General features: G+C 35.3%; 2 protein-coding genes across 2 annotated transcripts; both read right to left on the reverse strand.

Moving 5' to 3' along the window:
• Positions 1-1,435: 1,435 nt before the first annotated feature.
• On the reverse strand, positions 1,436-6,615 carry LOC127961357 (tetraspanin-3). The gene is made up of 7 exons (XM_052560440.1): positions 6,384-6,615; positions 5,157-5,348; positions 4,983-5,057; positions 4,787-4,888; positions 4,550-4,702; positions 4,388-4,471; positions 1,436-2,069 (listed from the first exon to the last, which is right to left on the reverse strand). Exons 1-7 carry the CDS (start codon positions 6,444-6,446, stop codon positions 1,977-1,979), a joined length of 762 nt encoding a protein of 253 aa, XP_052416400.1. The 5' UTR covers positions 6,447-6,615; the 3' UTR covers positions 1,436-1,976.
• A 1,350-nt stretch (positions 6,616-7,965) lies between these two features.
• nmbb (neuromedin Bb) lies at positions 7,966-9,124 on the reverse strand. Its single transcript, XM_052560046.1, has 3 exons — positions 8,813-9,124; positions 8,553-8,731; positions 7,966-8,220 (listed from the first exon to the last, which is right to left on the reverse strand). The coding sequence occupies exons 1-3, from the start codon at positions 8,979-8,981 to the stop codon at positions 8,164-8,166; spliced, it is 405 nt and encodes a 134-aa protein (XP_052416006.1). The 5' UTR covers positions 8,982-9,124; the 3' UTR covers positions 7,966-8,163.
• Between the last annotated feature and the right edge of the window lie 8,657 nt (positions 9,125-17,781).

The following is a 17,781-nucleotide window of genomic DNA, read 5'->3' on the forward strand; positions in this document are numbered from 1 at the left end:
TAATAAACTGATTTTAGAGAACTTTCAAATGCTCAGTTTATATTTGATTGTTTTGTTAAGACTTGTGCTTTTGATTGTTTTATGGCCAAATGCTTGGATGAAAGTGTAATTCATGCTGTATGTTATGTAACCACGTTGTTAACTGCAAGTTAAATACTGCTGCAAGAGTTAAAAGTAATGATTTACAAACCTGATTCCTAAAAAGTTGGGACACTGTACAAATTGTGAGTAAAAATGGAATGGAATAATTTACAAATGTCGTAAAGTTATTTTTTATTCACAATAGAATATAGACAACATATGAAATGTTGAAAGTGAGACATTTTGAAATGTCTAGTCAAATATTGGCTCATTTTGGATTTCATGAGAGCTACACATTCCAAAAAAGTTGGGACAGGTAGCAATAAGAGGTCGTAAAAGTTATATGTACATTTAAGGAACAGCTGGAAGACCAATTTGCATCTTATTAGGTCAATTGGTAACATGATTGGGTATAAAAAGAGCCTCTCAGAGTGGCAGTGTCTCTCATAAGTCAAGATGGGCAGAGGATCACCAATTCCTCCAATGCTGCAGTAAAAAATAGTTGAGCAATATCAGAAAGGATATATATATAAAGGATAAGAAAAAAATGCAAAGAGTTTGAAGTTATAATCATGTACAGCACATAATATCATCCAAAGTTTCAGAGAATCTGGAACAATTTATTTGCATAAGGGTCAAGGCCGGAAAAAACATACTGGATGCCCGTGATCTTCGGGCCCTTAGACGGCACTGCATCACATACATGAATGCTACTGTAATGGAAATCACAACATGGGCTCATGAATACTTCCAGAAAACATTGTCGGTGAACACAATCCACCGTGCCATTCGCGGTTGCCAGCTAAAGCTCTATAGATCAAAAAAGAAGCCATATCTAAAAATGATCCAGAAGCGCAAGCATTTTCTCTGGGCAAAGGCAAATTTAAAATGGACTGTGGCAAAGTGGAAAACTGTTTTGTGGTCAGACCGAGCGGCAACCTCCCGCTCTCTCATGAAGCCAACAAGGAAGTGACTAAAACTGTAATTCATCGAGTGGCCGCTTGAGGCTGGCTGCAAAAGGGACTCGTGTTAAAATGTTAAAATGCCCAACTTTACAGCAGAAAAAAAAACATGTTTACAGACTGGTGCAAAAATGAGTTTATAAGAGGTCTATATAGATAATTTTGCCCTTCATGACAACAGTCCCCAGATGTTTGCAGACTGTTATAAAAAGAAGAGGGGGTGCCACACAGTGGTAAACATGGCCTTGTCCCAACTTTTTTGAGATGTGTTGATGCCATGAAATTTTAAATCAACTTATTTTTCCCTTAAAATAATACATTCTCTCATTTTAAACATTTGATGTCATATATGTTGTATTCTGAATAAAATACTGAAATTTGAAACTTCCACATCATTGCAATCTGTTTTTATTCACAATTTGTACAGTATACCAACTTTTTTGGAATCAGGTTTGTAGTTTAAATCATTTGTATCATTATTTCTCTAAAGATAAGTTCGAAATGAGAAGCAAGGAAAGTTGTCAGAAATTTTTTTACATTTAAAACAATCTTTCAATATGTCTAGGAAGGATTACTTCTACAGCATACTATAAGGGAAACATTTGAACTATGTCAACCAGTGACAATAACACATGATATCACATTAGTGTAAAATATTTACAATATAATAAACAACTGAATTATTATTTTCTGCTCATCAGACTCTGTACTCAGACTCAATACTTCCTCTAGGAACATTTATAGGAACATTTTCTTCACAACTAAAGCAGTGTGTGGCTATTCAAGCTTTCAAAGCTTTGTTTTTATGTCAAACAAAGGTACTGAAACTGGTTTTAATACTAGTGTAGAAAAGTTGTAGCCTGATTCAGTTTAAATATGTACAGTACACTGGCTGGGAGGACCAGCCCTTCCCATGATGCCATGCGGTACCACTCAGGCATCTATACCCGTGCTGACAAGCAGTTCATAGCCAGGGTCATGACCTCTGCGGCAAAGGACCAAACACGCACACAGCAGCCCGAGCATCTGTGAAGAGAATAGGAAACAATGGTCAAAACATATTACACTGAGAATATTTAAAAATATTGTGCATTATCTGTTAACATCAGAAAGGTTAAATAGTTCAAATCATTTATCAACAACAGCAGGATCTCACTTTTTAATGCTGTTTAAAGTGTATTTATGTTGCATATATTTTCTGATGAAGGACCACAAAGAGCAAAGATTCTCCCTGGTTTTCGCAGTGCTTTGTGGGATTTTTTTAGGGAGCAAACACTCCAGTGCACTGGAAGGATTTTGTGATTGTGACAAAGCCTGAGTGAGACACACCCTCTATATTCTATACCGCCTCCTTAAAAATAATTACTTACATTTTTATCAATTATATTTTTTGTTTGCAGTTTTTTATTTATTTATTTACATATCTGGTTTCAAGAATTCAGAAAGAGAAACGTGTAAAAATGAAGTGGGAACTCTGGATAAAGAAATATAAGCGATTTTTGACAAGACATTAATATCTAAGATACAGTATTTATTGTAATATTACATTTTATGTGTATCTTTATTACACAGTATCTTTATAACTTAAAACTCTTTTGTTGTATCTCCCCTAATCTTATTCACATAATTAAAAACATTATTAAAAATGAAAACGTATAATTGGTTCTCTTCTGGTTCTGGTGGTCTTTACATTAGTGACAAAACAATAATAATAACTTTATGTTAGAAATAACTTTTTCCAGCAACCTTGCTCCAATATAAATACTACTGCAATATGTACTAATGTACTAATGTTAAGCAACTCACTTTAAAATAATAAATTGATATGATCCATTTAATGACTGTAGAAAGGTTAAAGTTTGTTTGTTTCATTGTTTTTGTAAAGAGGTGTCATATACAATCTTACATTTATTTTTCAGTTGCACTTATTGCAAAAGTATTTTTGACTATTTTTGGATATATTGTTTCTTTTTTATCTGTTTTACAATAGGATCTTGTTTATGGAATGTGATACTGGTTTATTGTAGATTCACATTATAATCAAATTTCTTAACTAATCATATACACAAAGCAAAATACATGCTGTCTGTACCAAATGGTAAACTGTTTTCTACTGATTTAATTACCCTTCATGATTCTTTAATCTATGAACAGAACAATCATAAAGCTCAGACAATTCTGCTGTTCAAAAAGGCAATTGATGTATTAGATCTAAGGCTGATTTTTGACATATATGTGAGACTGATTTTTGATATAAGATTAAAAGTTTTGACTTTATTGTTTTTATAGATTTATATGTTTTTATGACTCTATATTCCTGTCTCGTCAATTATGACTCTATATTCCTGTGTTGTCAATAAAATAAAATAAATTAATTTAAAAAACAGAGCCACACACTGAGATACAGTGTGTAATAGCGCCATCTTGTGTTGAAAATCTGTGAACGAACTTGTAATTAGACGAGTGGTGCTCACTACAGATCTAAATGGGTGGTCCTCTGCAGACCTAATGGGTTGATTAATCTAGTTATGTTTAGGAATAGGGTAATGGTAAGAGTTGGATCTTCAAGCACCACCAATAACATCCAGAAAGGGGGAATGAATGTCAATCTCCATCCATGAGCTTGAGTAACCCCTCACTGCAGAACACAAGATCACAGGGGACGGGATTGGATTCATATCTAAGGGATGGAGATGGGTGGGTTTAGGGATCAGGGGGTGAAGACAGGTAAGTTTAGGGATATGTAAGGTGGGAGGAGTTGGATCTGGATCTTGTGTTCTGCAGTGAGGACCATCTCCCTGGCCCTGCAGCGAACACTTCCTCTAATGAAATGAAACATACAATGTTCAGAAGGGGGAAATTCAAATCTTTGTCTGGAATGCAGCATGATATTTCCTAACATTCACTTTTGTCTGAGCATGTATATCAGACCGCTCTTCTTCTTTCAGTTCTGTTATTATGTTTTCTACTTTCCTGTCTCGCAACCCTTCGGGTCTCATAAAAAGCTGCAAGTGGTGGCATCTAGCGTTTCCGTTACCTGTGTGTTGCGAAGCTGAATATTTCATTTTGTAATGGACTAGTAATATCATAGAAACTTTAATTTAATATCTAGGTAAGATAAGAAAATAATTACATTTCAAATAAATTGTTCATGTCCAGGTTTTTCTTTATCTGTTGAGTAGCCAAGTAATGACTATGATTAGGCTATTTCAAAGTAAAGAAATTTATGTGCTATTGCCATTATATATTACACTACACATATTAACTGTTAAAATCACATAGACCACTGCTTAAGTGACAAATGACCACTTCAGTTGAGAGTATGACCACAAATGACTTATTACCTGTATGGCAGCGAACGTTAATGCTGCCAGTATGACGTACAGCATAATGTCCTTGAGTTTCTTTACTACAAGAACTTCACAGCCCTGTAACAAGAAGTTCAGTTAGTCTATCATTTAATAGTTTTGGACTGCAGGTCTGTCGAAAGTGTGTGAGGGTGTTACCTCTGGGTAGAGGTCTTCTGGTCGCATTAACGTCCCAGTGCAGTTCCTGATGCTGGGCTTGCAGCAGCTCACCGGAACGCTGTTGTTTTTGGACTCATTAAACCAGTCAGTGTTCATCCAATCAGAGTAGTTATGAATGCCACAACAGTGGAGCTAAAAGTGAAAGATTGTAAGCAGAGAAGTTTAGAGAAATGGAAAAAGGGGAGATAAAAAAGACAAAGGAACTGATGGTCTTACCTGTCTCTGGACATAGTCGATGGCCCTGCTGGGAGCATCTGTGTTGGTGCCTTTATATTCATTATATACTTTTTGAATAGAGTGATTCACTACAGCCTCGACCTTTCAGAGAAAAAGAAAGACGTGGTTTTATCAATGACACTTTCAAACTACTTACATGCACATGTAGGCTACATGTTATTTAATTATTTCCAACCTTGGCTCTGTAAATATAGCCTAGCACCACTACAACCACCTCTGTGGCAAACACCAGTAGCAGCACTGCTGAGAACTGCAGAAAAATTAGACAAGAACAATCAGAAAATATTCTGAATAAAAAAATCATCAGAGCTATGTATGTGTAAATTGGGGGCATTAGACTCTAGTTTACCGTGACCAGGCCACATCGGCTTTCTCGAACGGTGGCACAGCATCCAATGAAACCAATGACAAAAAGAAGCGTGCCCACAGCAATTATCACCATGGCAGGGATGAAAGTGTAGATATCCTCAAAAAAATGATCATAATCATCATATGTGATGAAAACGTAGGCCCCAATGTAGCACAGTATACCAGCGGCAGCCTGGAAAGAGTACAACAGAAAATTGTTAGTTGTTGTGAAATTACAAAAGCACTTTACTCCCATTGGCCTTATAACATATTATTATTATTATCTATCAACATGGAATCTTTTATAAACATCCTTTTGTATTTTTTATGATTGTAATTTTATTCAATATAACAAATCAGATATAATTTAAAGCAGGTTTATTCCTCATTCGTACAAAATTTAAACGTGGAATAAGTTCGATTTGAAAATGTATTTCATTGACATTCTTTCCAAGTATTTCTTTAGAGTTTAATTAACATTGTCAAAATTAAAAGCTGTGTATTACGATATTAACATAGTACTTTAGGCCATGTATTGACAAACATTATCATTTTACTATTCATAATTATTTAGGAATGATGGTTGTAAAAATAATATACTTCCAGTTTCAATATACATACTTATATATATAATTAACGTGTGATGACAGCTAATATCTTAATCTTGTTGGAGGCAATAGCTTTACATTTTTTGAATAAATCAAACAAACAGCAGAACAAAATTTCAGAACAAAAATCAAAAGTGTTATCCCTGCTCTATTAAAAAAAAAAAAAATCAACGTTAGCCTATTGGAAAGTCTAGTCTTGATTTCCTTTCTTTCTATTATAATTCTTAATTTATGAATAGATTTGATTATATATGGATCTTATATTACATGTAGGCTAAGTCTATGCAAAGCTAAAAACAGCGTTTTCTTTAGGCCTATATCATTTGTGCAGTCTGTGTGATTTGACATTCGCTGCATCGCATGCTTTAACCAAAAAGCTATTGCTCAGGCGTGATAAATGGTTACAAAAAATAGACAAAACCGAGGTGCAATGATGCGCTTGGATTCATTCAGTCATGCAATCAGTCAAAATAATAATATATTTCTGACTATTAAAAGCATGTCGATTATACGTGTAAAAACAATGCTCTTTCGCTGTAGCTCGTGTATCCCTGCAGAGCTATGCCATAATGCCGCTAACCACTGCACCCATCCCAGCTTTTATACTTTAGGCAACTTACCCAAAAAATCAAATTGAGGAAGACTAAGACCGTCTTCGAAGAAATAACACCACACTGTCCCATGATCACGGCGAGGCTAGGCTATATATTTTAATCCACGGAGAGGAATTCACGTTAATAGCAGATGCATATCGTGCGATTGTCTGGCTCCGCTAGTCAACAGAGCATCCAACTGGACAACGCCAGTCACGTGTCCCACTGACCTCAATAACGCGAACTGCGCTGTTTGTTTTCTGAACGACAGCCCAATGTCTGTTTTAGACATCATCGTCTACTGGTCTTCAGAAGCTGCACCAGTAACCTATGTGTTCCTTCAAACCTGATCCAATTCGAAAATTATTAGACATACATGAAATAATGAACAGTGATTCTAAAGACCAAGGAAAATAGTCTATAGAGGCAGACTTTGTAAAACCATCTTAACAATTTCTACCCTCTTATGCAAAATAAATAGTTATGGGATAATGATGTACCAGTCACTGAAATTATATTTTTTTGAGTCACATTTGAGTCATAGGCTATAAATAAAAATCAAGTTTCAAGATAAAAACTGTGTCAAATTTATAGCGTTGGCTACTTGATGCAGAAGAGAAGGACAGAACTTCTTATTATGAATAAATAAATAATCCAGGCTGCTTACATAACATAACCTCTCCTCAGTTCAAAGGTCAAAGAGTTTTATCTAGTTTTTATCAAACTAGATAAAATTAATTGTTGTTATTTATAGGTTATAAAGGAAAGACAAGTATTCCTATTTAGAATGATGTTTTGTGTTGACTAAATGGACCAGGACCAGGTCAAAGAAAGCTGTTGTCACTTTTATTGTCTCAGCTAATGTAATTAATGTGTATATAACCAGTATTTGGTGTTTGATATTTATGTGGTACTCTTTGCATACCAGGTTTGTGCAAGAATTATATTCAGTTCTAGAGCAAGTCAAAAATATGCTAGCAAACAATATATAATTTATTTTTATTTTTTACCTTGACTTATTCAAAGTCTTTCTGTATCCTTTATTTTAGTTCTTGGAAATTTATGTTTTAATGATTCGTCATTGTAACTGTCGTAACTTCGAGATTTGTTTGAAATTAATGTTAAATGATCTTGCACCCAGATGAGTGAGTTGCTAAGGTTTGTCTTAGATTTGCACAGCCTGTTGTTGCTGTTCTGTGTTGTTTGTAAAAATGTAAATTTGCTCAAAACAGCATTTTTCCTTACTTGTGCAGACTTTTTTTATGTTGCTGTTATGTTGGGTTTACTTTTTAGTTAATGTTGTTTTATTTTTTGAATTGTTGTTTTGAATTTCCTTCTGATGTTTTCTTATGAAAACATTATAGCCTATTAAGTTTCCAGTTTTCATAAAACACTTATGGGCATCATCTGAAAGCTAATTCTATGAAATCCTATCAATCATTGAAAGCACCAAGAGTAATTCACTACATTTCAAAATCCTAAATACTCACTCACCTGCTATTGGGTTAAACAATATACTTTCACTGAGTGTAGAAATTTAGATAAAAAAGTATGACACTTTTAACATTGTAGTTGCATGCAGGAGCAACTGACTTCACTATTTGGTTTTTATTTCATACAAATTATTGAAAAAAATAATACAATTCTGGACATCTTCTAAAAATAAATATACAAGTATAACTTGTTGCATTTCTTGTGACATGGAGGTGGTTAATAGGTTTAGTTAAGAAACAAATACAGCTGATGAAAGAGCAATTACACATCCATGAGAATTAAACACTTCGGAGATCTCAGGCGATGGCAGTCATCATTTTTTGTTGTCTTGGATGTAACTGCCTAATATCTTCATCAATATTGCAGTCTCCTAAAACGACCAAAAACAGTTCACATAAATCCATTGTCGATTATATATATTCATTCACTGATTATGTTATATATGTTAGATTGTATATATATATATATATATATATATATATATATATATATATATATATATATATATATATATATATATATATATATATATATATATGCTATATATATATGTATATAATTACATTTTTAAGCAAAACTAATAAATTATTCAAATCACATTTTAAGAGAATTATTTACACCAGAAGAATATTCTCCCTAATATTCATGTCAGACCAGAAACTACTTCAAAAAAAAAAATAACCATGCAGACTCGGTTCTTACCGGAACTTTAGGGCGGATCTCCTGAGAGTCGAGGTGTGTCTGAAGCGCGATCCTCAGTATCTCTTGGTAGAGGTCTGCGGGCTCGACCTGCTGGGGATTCAGTGCAGCTTTCATCGTGGAGTCATCCTCGGTCGGCAACTGTTCGCTGTCCACGACACTTTTCTTCCCCATAAAATGACCTTAAGTGCCAAATCACATTTCTGTTCTAGGTATAAGTCAAGTTATATGTAGCACAATAATACGTCGTGTATGCGTCTCACCTGTTGCCCATAAATTTCCTCTCGGATTAACTTTGATCTTTGCAACTTTGTTCCTTAGTTCAGTCAAGTCAAGGCTCACTGAGGACGCTACTGAAATGTAAAAAGAGAACAGCACAAGGTATGTGAGGAATCCACAGTGACAAAAACTCGCTACACTCAAGCTGGACATTTTTAAACGGTTGGTGGATCTCTTTCTCTCTCTATCTCTCTGAACGCACGAACATCTATTAAGACTGGAGGCGTCTGATGTTGGTTTTATATGGCGCGGATGGGAGGGCTGGATGGGTGTCCTGTAGTAATGACTTATTGGGTTTCATTCAGGTCCAGCGAGCAGTACAGTCATGTGCGACGTTGTCGATCAATGCAAATGAGGCACGTGTTGGGAATATGAGGCGACCTATGGAAAAGTTATCACTTGACAACATTTTGCGGAGTCAAATTTTCCTGAACTGCAGCACTCAGTTCAGCACCATGGACAACAATCACTTCACACGCTGCTATAGCGGAGGAAACGCTGGGACGTTTGGCTTTCGAAAGCTTCAACAATGTCATACTGAAAAAATGTTTTTCATTATTTTATTATAATTCATATATTTTTCATCATAAGTACTGTTTTTTGGTTGCATTTATGTGATACTTCCAATACAAATTCAACACATTGCTTTTAGTTTTTTATAGATGATCTGTTCTTTTTACATTATGGTCCCCACTGAAATAAAATGGAGTAAAAAATCTTTAATTCTGCATTTTTCCAAGAAAGTACAATGTAAATATGCATTTAAGTGCTGAGTAATGTTAGTTAACGTCATGTTCTTAATATAGGGTTAGAATTAGGGTTTGGCTTAGTGTTAGTGTAATGCAATTATGCATAATTAATTGTTATTATCATAGTAAGTACATGTGACGTGTTACAAGGGCAACAAATAAAGTTTTACATTTATAATGGTATACATCATACAATTACTTACAACTAACCATTAACCAAACCCCAGCCCCATTGAGTGCATGTTGTAAATTAATTTTAGTCATGTTGTTAATTAATATTAGTCACCTTAAAATAAAGTGTGACCAAAGGCTGAAATGGTGTTTTCTTGTAGATCATTCACTAATGTTTTTATTATTAATATTATTATTATTATTATTTAGAGAGAAAAATCATTGTTTACAGTGCATTGATTTGTTTGGTAAATGCAAAAAGTCCAGGTTCAAAGGTCATGTTTTATGAGTCAAATCACACAATATGGTAAATTGCCAGCACTTGCCAGATATGACATTATGAAATAGACTCTAATGTCTTATAAAAAACCAAATACTTTTAATCATATTATGCTTTGCATTCTTTATTGTTCATTTAGAATCAGTGGCATGTCTTACTCTTAGAATAATTATTGTTTAAACATTACACAAGGAAATCAACTTTGAGAAAAGAAAGATTTGTATCAGCTTGTCCTCATCTTGTTTTTCTCCTCTCTGGGGGGCGGGGCTGGTGTTTCCTCCACAGTTTCCAGGTGGGGCAGGAGGGGGTGAGGACATGGAGTGAGTTTATGAAGGGCTGAAGGTGAAAATGCAATCCATTACCACTAGTGACACCTCTTTTCCCTGTGGCCCAACATCCTGAGGCCCTAATGGTGTGACTGCAGTGAACAAGCATTCAACTCGGCTCTGCAGTCTGAAACAAATGGGCCAGTGACTCAGAAGAGACACGGCATGCCATAAAACTCAGATGTGTGGAAGCAGATGATGGCTGATTAATGCTGAGAATTTAAAGGTGATAACCTTACCCTGCTTCACAACTTTCTTTATGATAACCCACATAAGATCTAAGCTGTAGTAAGTTAAGTGCAGAGAGAGTGTAAACCTCATCCCGACTCTCACCCCTGTCATTTACACAGCTTTTAAAGTGTGAAATCAGAATGTAGAATGATTCATGTTTTGTGACGCTGAATGTGATAAACACAATCTAATTATCACTTTTTTTTATAAGGTGCCAGAAAAATATGTATCTTGTGTTTTGACAGGATAAATTGATGCAACAGAGGCAGATCAAATCATTTTCAGAGAAATGCTTTTAGACAGCTATGTAAATAGTGAAAACATTTCATGAGAAAAATGTGAGACTATGAAAGGTTCTTGGCTGCGTTTCTCAAAAGCATCATAACTCTAAGTAGATCGTAAATACGAACGTATGTTCTTAGTATAACAGTCTGATTCCCAAAAGCATCGTAACTGAAGTGACACTTGAAATTCTTTGCAGATCTATGAGTGCTCTTGAGTAATCGTAAAGACCGAAGTGCATCATAAGAAGAAAGAGTTATGAGGTCACCTGCAGGAAAACCGGCAGATTGCACCTTTAACTTTATTCAAGTGCATATAAGGTTTTGATTGTACTTCTCTATTTACTATTTAAAAATGAAATAATTAAAAAGAAAAAGAAAAATATATGTAAATATGTAGTACAAATATTTGTTCTATACTATCACCCTTGATATATACACTTTATAATTGAATAATAGGCTATCTAAACTGACATGTTTATGTTTGAAAATAACCATCAACCATTAGTCTTAGATTAACTGAATTCTTATAGTATTTCATAGGGTTTTAGGCCTTGGGTGGTTCAACAAACACATGGCCATCCAAAACTTTGAATCAACATGGTTTTATTGATTTGAGTCAATGAGCTGCTGTAGAAAATTGTTGTTCCTCTTATTGGCCTCTTTGAGACATTGTCTCCAGCTGCACTGACTACAACCAAAGACATTCCCAAACTGCTGAGGTGTTGTGGCTGCGGTCTGGACAACTGAAGATGGAAGCTGAGACGGTTGTTTGGAGGACTAGGAGATGGTTGGTGCTGGGAGATGGCAGGAGAAATTGATAGCTCCTCTGAGCATGCAGGACCTGACTCAGGCTCAGGTTGATGCATCCCTACTCCTCCATGGAGGTCAATACCACCAGAATTGCAATCTGAAGTATTGGCAAGGCCTTTTCTTCCTCTGCTGTGAGAAGGGGAGAGTCATAGGTCCAACCACCTGTTTTTTTTTTTTAATTGCCATCCTCTGCAGTGTCCTTCCCTTTTCCAGGCTTGCAAAGTCCTGCCACTTCTTCCAGACCTCCTTCCCTGATTTCTTAACCCTGGTTGTAGTTAATTTTGTAGCAAAGTCCTCCCATATGTTTTGTTTTTTGTTATTTGTTTGGTGTCCTTTAAAGTAAAATTACATCTTTGTTTCACTCTACCTCCTCCTTAAGAACATAAATTTAATGTTTTTGAAAGGTATGTTATTTCTAATCCACATCAGGTGACGACTATTCGGTTCAACGATGCGATTCTATAAGCTAACATTTCAGCACTTGACAAATGGACAGCGACTCTTTAGTAGCACGTAGAACGTGTTCTTGCACGTTCATGTTACTGTACGTGCATTTTTGGCAAACGCAAGTGGAATTGCGGTGAGCGTTCGTAACATTGCATGTAGAGAGTACTCTTAAGAGCAAAGATCCATCATTATTGGGAAACCCGGCCCTGATCTACAAAGTAGAAAGACATCACACAATACACTTGTCACTTCAGAAAGCTGCATCAATTAAAAGTAATCGATAACTCAACCTTTTAAGAGAGGAACTGCTTTTATCACATCATTCATCTTGTATTAGTTCAGTACACTGGAATAATAGCCTTTAAAGAGGCTGGCATGGTGGTTCAAGGGTAGCACTGTCACCTCACTGTCCTGGATAATCCAGGAGGTCTTTCTGTGTAACCTGCATGTTGTTTTGCAATCACAGTACATAATTTATACACTTAAAATAAATTAATAATGATATTGAATTAAATAATGGGCTATGCTTTTGACAATATCATACTTATCAGAATGATGAATTGTTGTTTCTACAGGGAAGTCATATTTTTTATGCAGTCACCATTTAGAAATGTGCCTTGTGCTACCATTGACTTTAAAAAGCGTGTCCTCTGCTAGGTGGGTCTATCAACCCATTCAACATGAAATATAAGCAAACCAGCTTCTACACTGGATTGCCCTTTGTGGGATTTATGATTTATATAGATAATGACATTCCCCAGTGAAGCAGTAGTTGTACTTCACACTTTATTTATTTATAGATTCTTAATTGTGCTGACATTTTCTCACCTTTTTATTGTGATAATATGGTGGTATAAACTTAAAGGGGGGGTGAAATGCTCGTTTTCACTCAATATCCTGTTAATCTTGAGTACCTATAGAGTAGTACTGCATCCTTCATAACTCCAAAAAGTCTTTAGTTTTATTATATTCATAAGAGAAAGATAGTCTGTACCGATTTTTCCCGGAAAAACAAGACCGACTGGAGGCGTGACGTGTGGGCGGGGCTAAAGAATCACGAGCGCCAGTAGGCTTTTGCGTTGAGAGCGTTTGGAAGCTGTGACATTACCATGAGGAAAAAACCATCATCCAAAACGCACTAACAAGGAGGCAGAGATATTTTAAGCAGTTTTACTCACCGCCTGCGGTTCCAACACACGATCGTGACCCTTTTTCGTTGGGATTGCATCATCCTTAAGAAATAAACGATACGCAAATCCGTCGTCAAACTGGGCTTTGTTTGTAAAACAAGCATCTTCGAAATGCAGGGAACAAACAAAAACACTTGCACAACTCCGTTGATGCTCTGTAAAAATAAACTCCATCCACTGGTCCCTTAATGCTGATTTTTCTTTGGTAATCTGTGCAGGGTTGTCTTGCCCTGGCAACCAAAAACACACTCCTTTTGTGACATTTCGCGACGCTCTCGCTCTGATCAGTGAATGTCTGTGCTCAGCCTCTCATTGCTCTGCTATACGGGAGCGCGCGCTCTTCCAGCAAACGTGCCCTCAGGACCCATATAAGGAAATTCCGCTCCATCTAACGTCACACAGAGCCATACTCGAAAAAAAACTTTCCGAAACTTGTGACAAACCGGAAGGAGTATTTTTGGAACAGAAATACTCCTTCAAACGTACAACTTAATTTTTGATACTTTGTCCGTTTAGCATGGGAATCCAACTCTTTAACAGTGTAAAAAACTCAGTATGCATGAAATAGCATCTCACCCCCACCCCCCTTTAAGCAAAAATAGAAATTAAAGGAGGAGTCCAAAAATATAAATTAATTTTATTAACAAATCAAAACAAAAAGTATTGCTGTGATTTCATAAGTAATCAGTGTTGATTTGTATTTATTATTTTATGTGATGAATCCTTTTACTACTTCTCATGGTTGCATAAATGCTGATGCTGTTTATTAGTGTTTCACACATTACATATGGTTAATAGAGAGTGTCTTCACAGCTTGTCCATGCTGAAATGTGAGGGCAAGTCATTGATGGAAAAGTCACTTGAAATCAGTATCTGTCTATCTATACCATGCAAATCATATGCCACCTGTGCAAATGTAACATACCTCTTCTGTTTAATGTGTTAAAATATTCTTAAGCCTCATTTCAAAATTGAATGTTTTTAACAGTGCCCCAAAATGGAGGCACACACTCATTTATCTTTCTTATTCAGAAAAAATAATTCAATTTTTAGACATTTAGACATAATAGTGTTACTACTTACTACTCAGTGCAACAAGAAAAAAAACTGTTGTAAGGGCTTTTATGCAATAAGAATGACAACAGTCTTCATGCTTGTTTGAATTTTTGAATGAGGAAAATTCAAACAGCAATTCATTACAGTATTTCCATCTCTATCACTCTGTGCTCAGCCTGACAATGCTGAGTAAATATTGCCATACTCAAAATATTTATATTTATTATCATGAAAGGCTGTTCTAATTTCCTGTAGGGATGTTATACTATGAAGGAAATTATGACTGTCAAGTACAAACAATTTGGTTAGACTGACTCAGTATACTATGAGTAGGTAATTAGACTTAGTAAATAGTAGTGAGTAATCTCTGGAACCACAGGTCCTGGCAAGTTATTTTTTATTTTTTAATATCTGTCATTATTCACTGGTGACTGAAAGTTATTGGTTACTTTATTGTCTGTACAAAGATACTGTCGTCAGTTTTAGTTTCACAACAACATCAACTGATCTAACAAGAACACTGCCTATACTGTATAGGTTTACTCTTAAGAAATACCTTGATGCACATTTGACAAATATTTATCACTTTAATTACTTGGCTGGTTCCCATGACCATATGGGTACATCTTAGAGGCCCGTTAATCTTATCAAAATAATATTTGACACTCCATATGTTATGCTAATAGATAACAGCTAAGGAGGAACATGATGGTTCACACAATAGTCAGTGTGTAATGGTTAAATGAACCATTAGTCATTGCTGTTGCATGGTCCCAAAAGAAGATCAACTTTTGATAAAAACAAGTAAAAAGTACACACTTTGCTTTTTTTATACCCCTTCTGAATAATCCAGACTTCAAAGAAATATGAGGACATGCTACCTGCTCCTGAGGACTGAATCATGACTGAGGTTGACCTCATGCAAGAAGAACTTTGATTCTTTTTTAATATGAAGACTTGGTGAAGCATATCAGTTTGTGTATTGTTTATGTACAGCTGACTGCAGAATATGCAGATGGATCTATTACCCACACCCAGATGAGTCTTAGTAGGAGTTTCCACCTCACACCATGGAGAATGCACACCTCTATTGCACTGTTTGCATCTTTTGCCACATCATTAAACCCTTTGACAACACACACCTGCTCTGGGGCATTGTGACTCATATTCAGCCAGACAGAAGGACAACTTTGACTGAGTCATTCGCTGATTGTGTCATTCTCTGAATGTCACTTGATGGGATATTGCTGGTCAGTTATTAATGGCAAGGAAGCACATTATAGCTCAAGCACCATGTTTTGATGTTCTGGCTAATAAATGAATAGAGTGATTATATTTATTTACAACCACTGTAAAGAAGTCACACAATGATGCACAAATCACAAATTGCTTATATCTATATGAAGAAAAAAAAATAATTAACAGAATCAAATGTGATGACCCTCATTTTATTTCTTTACATTTTAAATAACCCCCTCACACAAATGAACATTTGGCATGTTAAATTCATGAGATCAAATATGCATTTCACTCTCAGGAAAAATGATTTTTCTCTGTGTGGATGTAGCCTGCTGATGTGTTATATGTTCAAATGTTTTGACGGTAGAAATACAACAACGGAGGCTGATTTAAGAAGTGCGTGTTGGTTGTACTGATTCTGTATCGATTATGTAAGTGATAATGTACAGCCAGCAGGGCTAAATAAACAATGAATACTCAACCTGAGTGTGTTTTGTGTGTGTGTGTGTGTGTGTGTGTGTGTGTGTGTGTGTTTTTTACGATAATGACCTCCTGACTGTACATTATCCTGCTTATTACATAGCTACATGAAATATTAAAATTATTGCTATCGTAAGTTGAATTATAATTTTCCCTGTATATTGTGTAAAAAAAAAAAGTCTGTATAAAACAGATAGTCCTTTTCTATATAACCAAGAAAGATGGAGCCAGTTGCATTTGTATACAAAATGAAAGTAGGCCCTATAGTGCTGGATAAAGCTGCAATTTGTATTGCTGGTGTCGCTATTTCTATTTTGTATTGCTAATTGAGAATATACAGTAGGCTACAATTAAAAGCCTCAGACCGGCATAATGTTCTAAATTATTAAACACTGACCAAAGAACCTTTGATCCAACCTGTAATCTTTCAAAGAAGCTTTATCATATAATTAGCCAGTCGTGATATCATTCAAGAATGTTTAGCCTTTTCTCTTGTTGAGATGCACAGCGTGAAGGCTGCGAGATTGCTATCTGAATGTCAGAGCAACACACAGTTCACACATGGTCTGCAGTGCCAGATTATAGCCTAGCAGTGACAGTTTCCACAGTGATGGCATAGACACACTGGCTGCCTCCAACTTTTTGTGGAAAAGAGATAAAAGTTGTTAAAATGCCAGCGCTATTGTGACATTTCAGAAGCTTCGGGTGCTTCTAATACAATTCCCTATTTAGTGGAAAAATTACATCCCGCAAGTCATCATGATTATCACTATGAAAACGATGACAGTATAATAGGCTAGCATATGGGTTTCCTCGAATATTTCAACCTGACATTTTAAATGACGTTTTAAAAGCACATTGTTTACATATTCAAACAGAACCACAGAACATTCTCATTCTGAATTTAAATTTGAATAAATGAGTTTGCCCATTCATACTCAGTCTGGATCCATCCTGAACTAACCCTCCACTTTGTAGCTTATCCCATTAATGTACTTCATCATGATATGAGCTGGCAATTATGCATAAGTACATGCTAGGGTGCTATAATTAGGCTCCCTCACAGGCATTTGCAGAACCTCAGGCTAGAATATATATCCATTCATTTAACTAATTTATCACAATCAAAGGATATATCAATGTCTCATCACCAATATTTGAGATTATGTTAATGGATTCATTACTCTGCACACTCTTTTAAGATCCTGTCTAGGTTTTGGAATGTTTCATTTTGTATTCATAATGTTTTTTTCATATGTGTCAGTGTTTGCCCACACTGACAAAGAGACACTTAAAAGAAATATTAATAATTTCTCTCTGTCTTATATAAGTATATATATATATATATAAGTAGTTGACAAATAGGCAATACAAATTCTTATTTTGTAAAAGACAATTTGCATATGTGCATATGCTTATGTAATGTGAAGTCTGATCTTTCAGAAAATATAAAGGGTCACTAACTTTGTCAAATCTTTCATAGTTTTTTTTTTTCTAAAGTCTTTACTGATCTGTACCACAAATCTATATTATATATATCTTAATAAAATATAAATGGCATGAGAGAGAATTATCTTGATTGTTAGATACTTATTTTCATTTAGTATTATTTATTTAATATTAAATTATAATTAACATAATTTTCCACATGACTTGTTGGACAATTTCAAGACAAACTTTCCTGTAATTC

The sequence above is a fragment of the Carassius gibelio genome, chromosome B7, assembly GCF_023724105.1.
Source record: "Carassius gibelio isolate Cgi1373 ecotype wild population from Czech Republic chromosome B7, carGib1.2-hapl.c, whole genome shotgun sequence".
NCBI classification, from domain to species: domain Eukaryota; kingdom Metazoa; phylum Chordata; class Actinopteri; order Cypriniformes; family Cyprinidae; genus Carassius; species Carassius gibelio.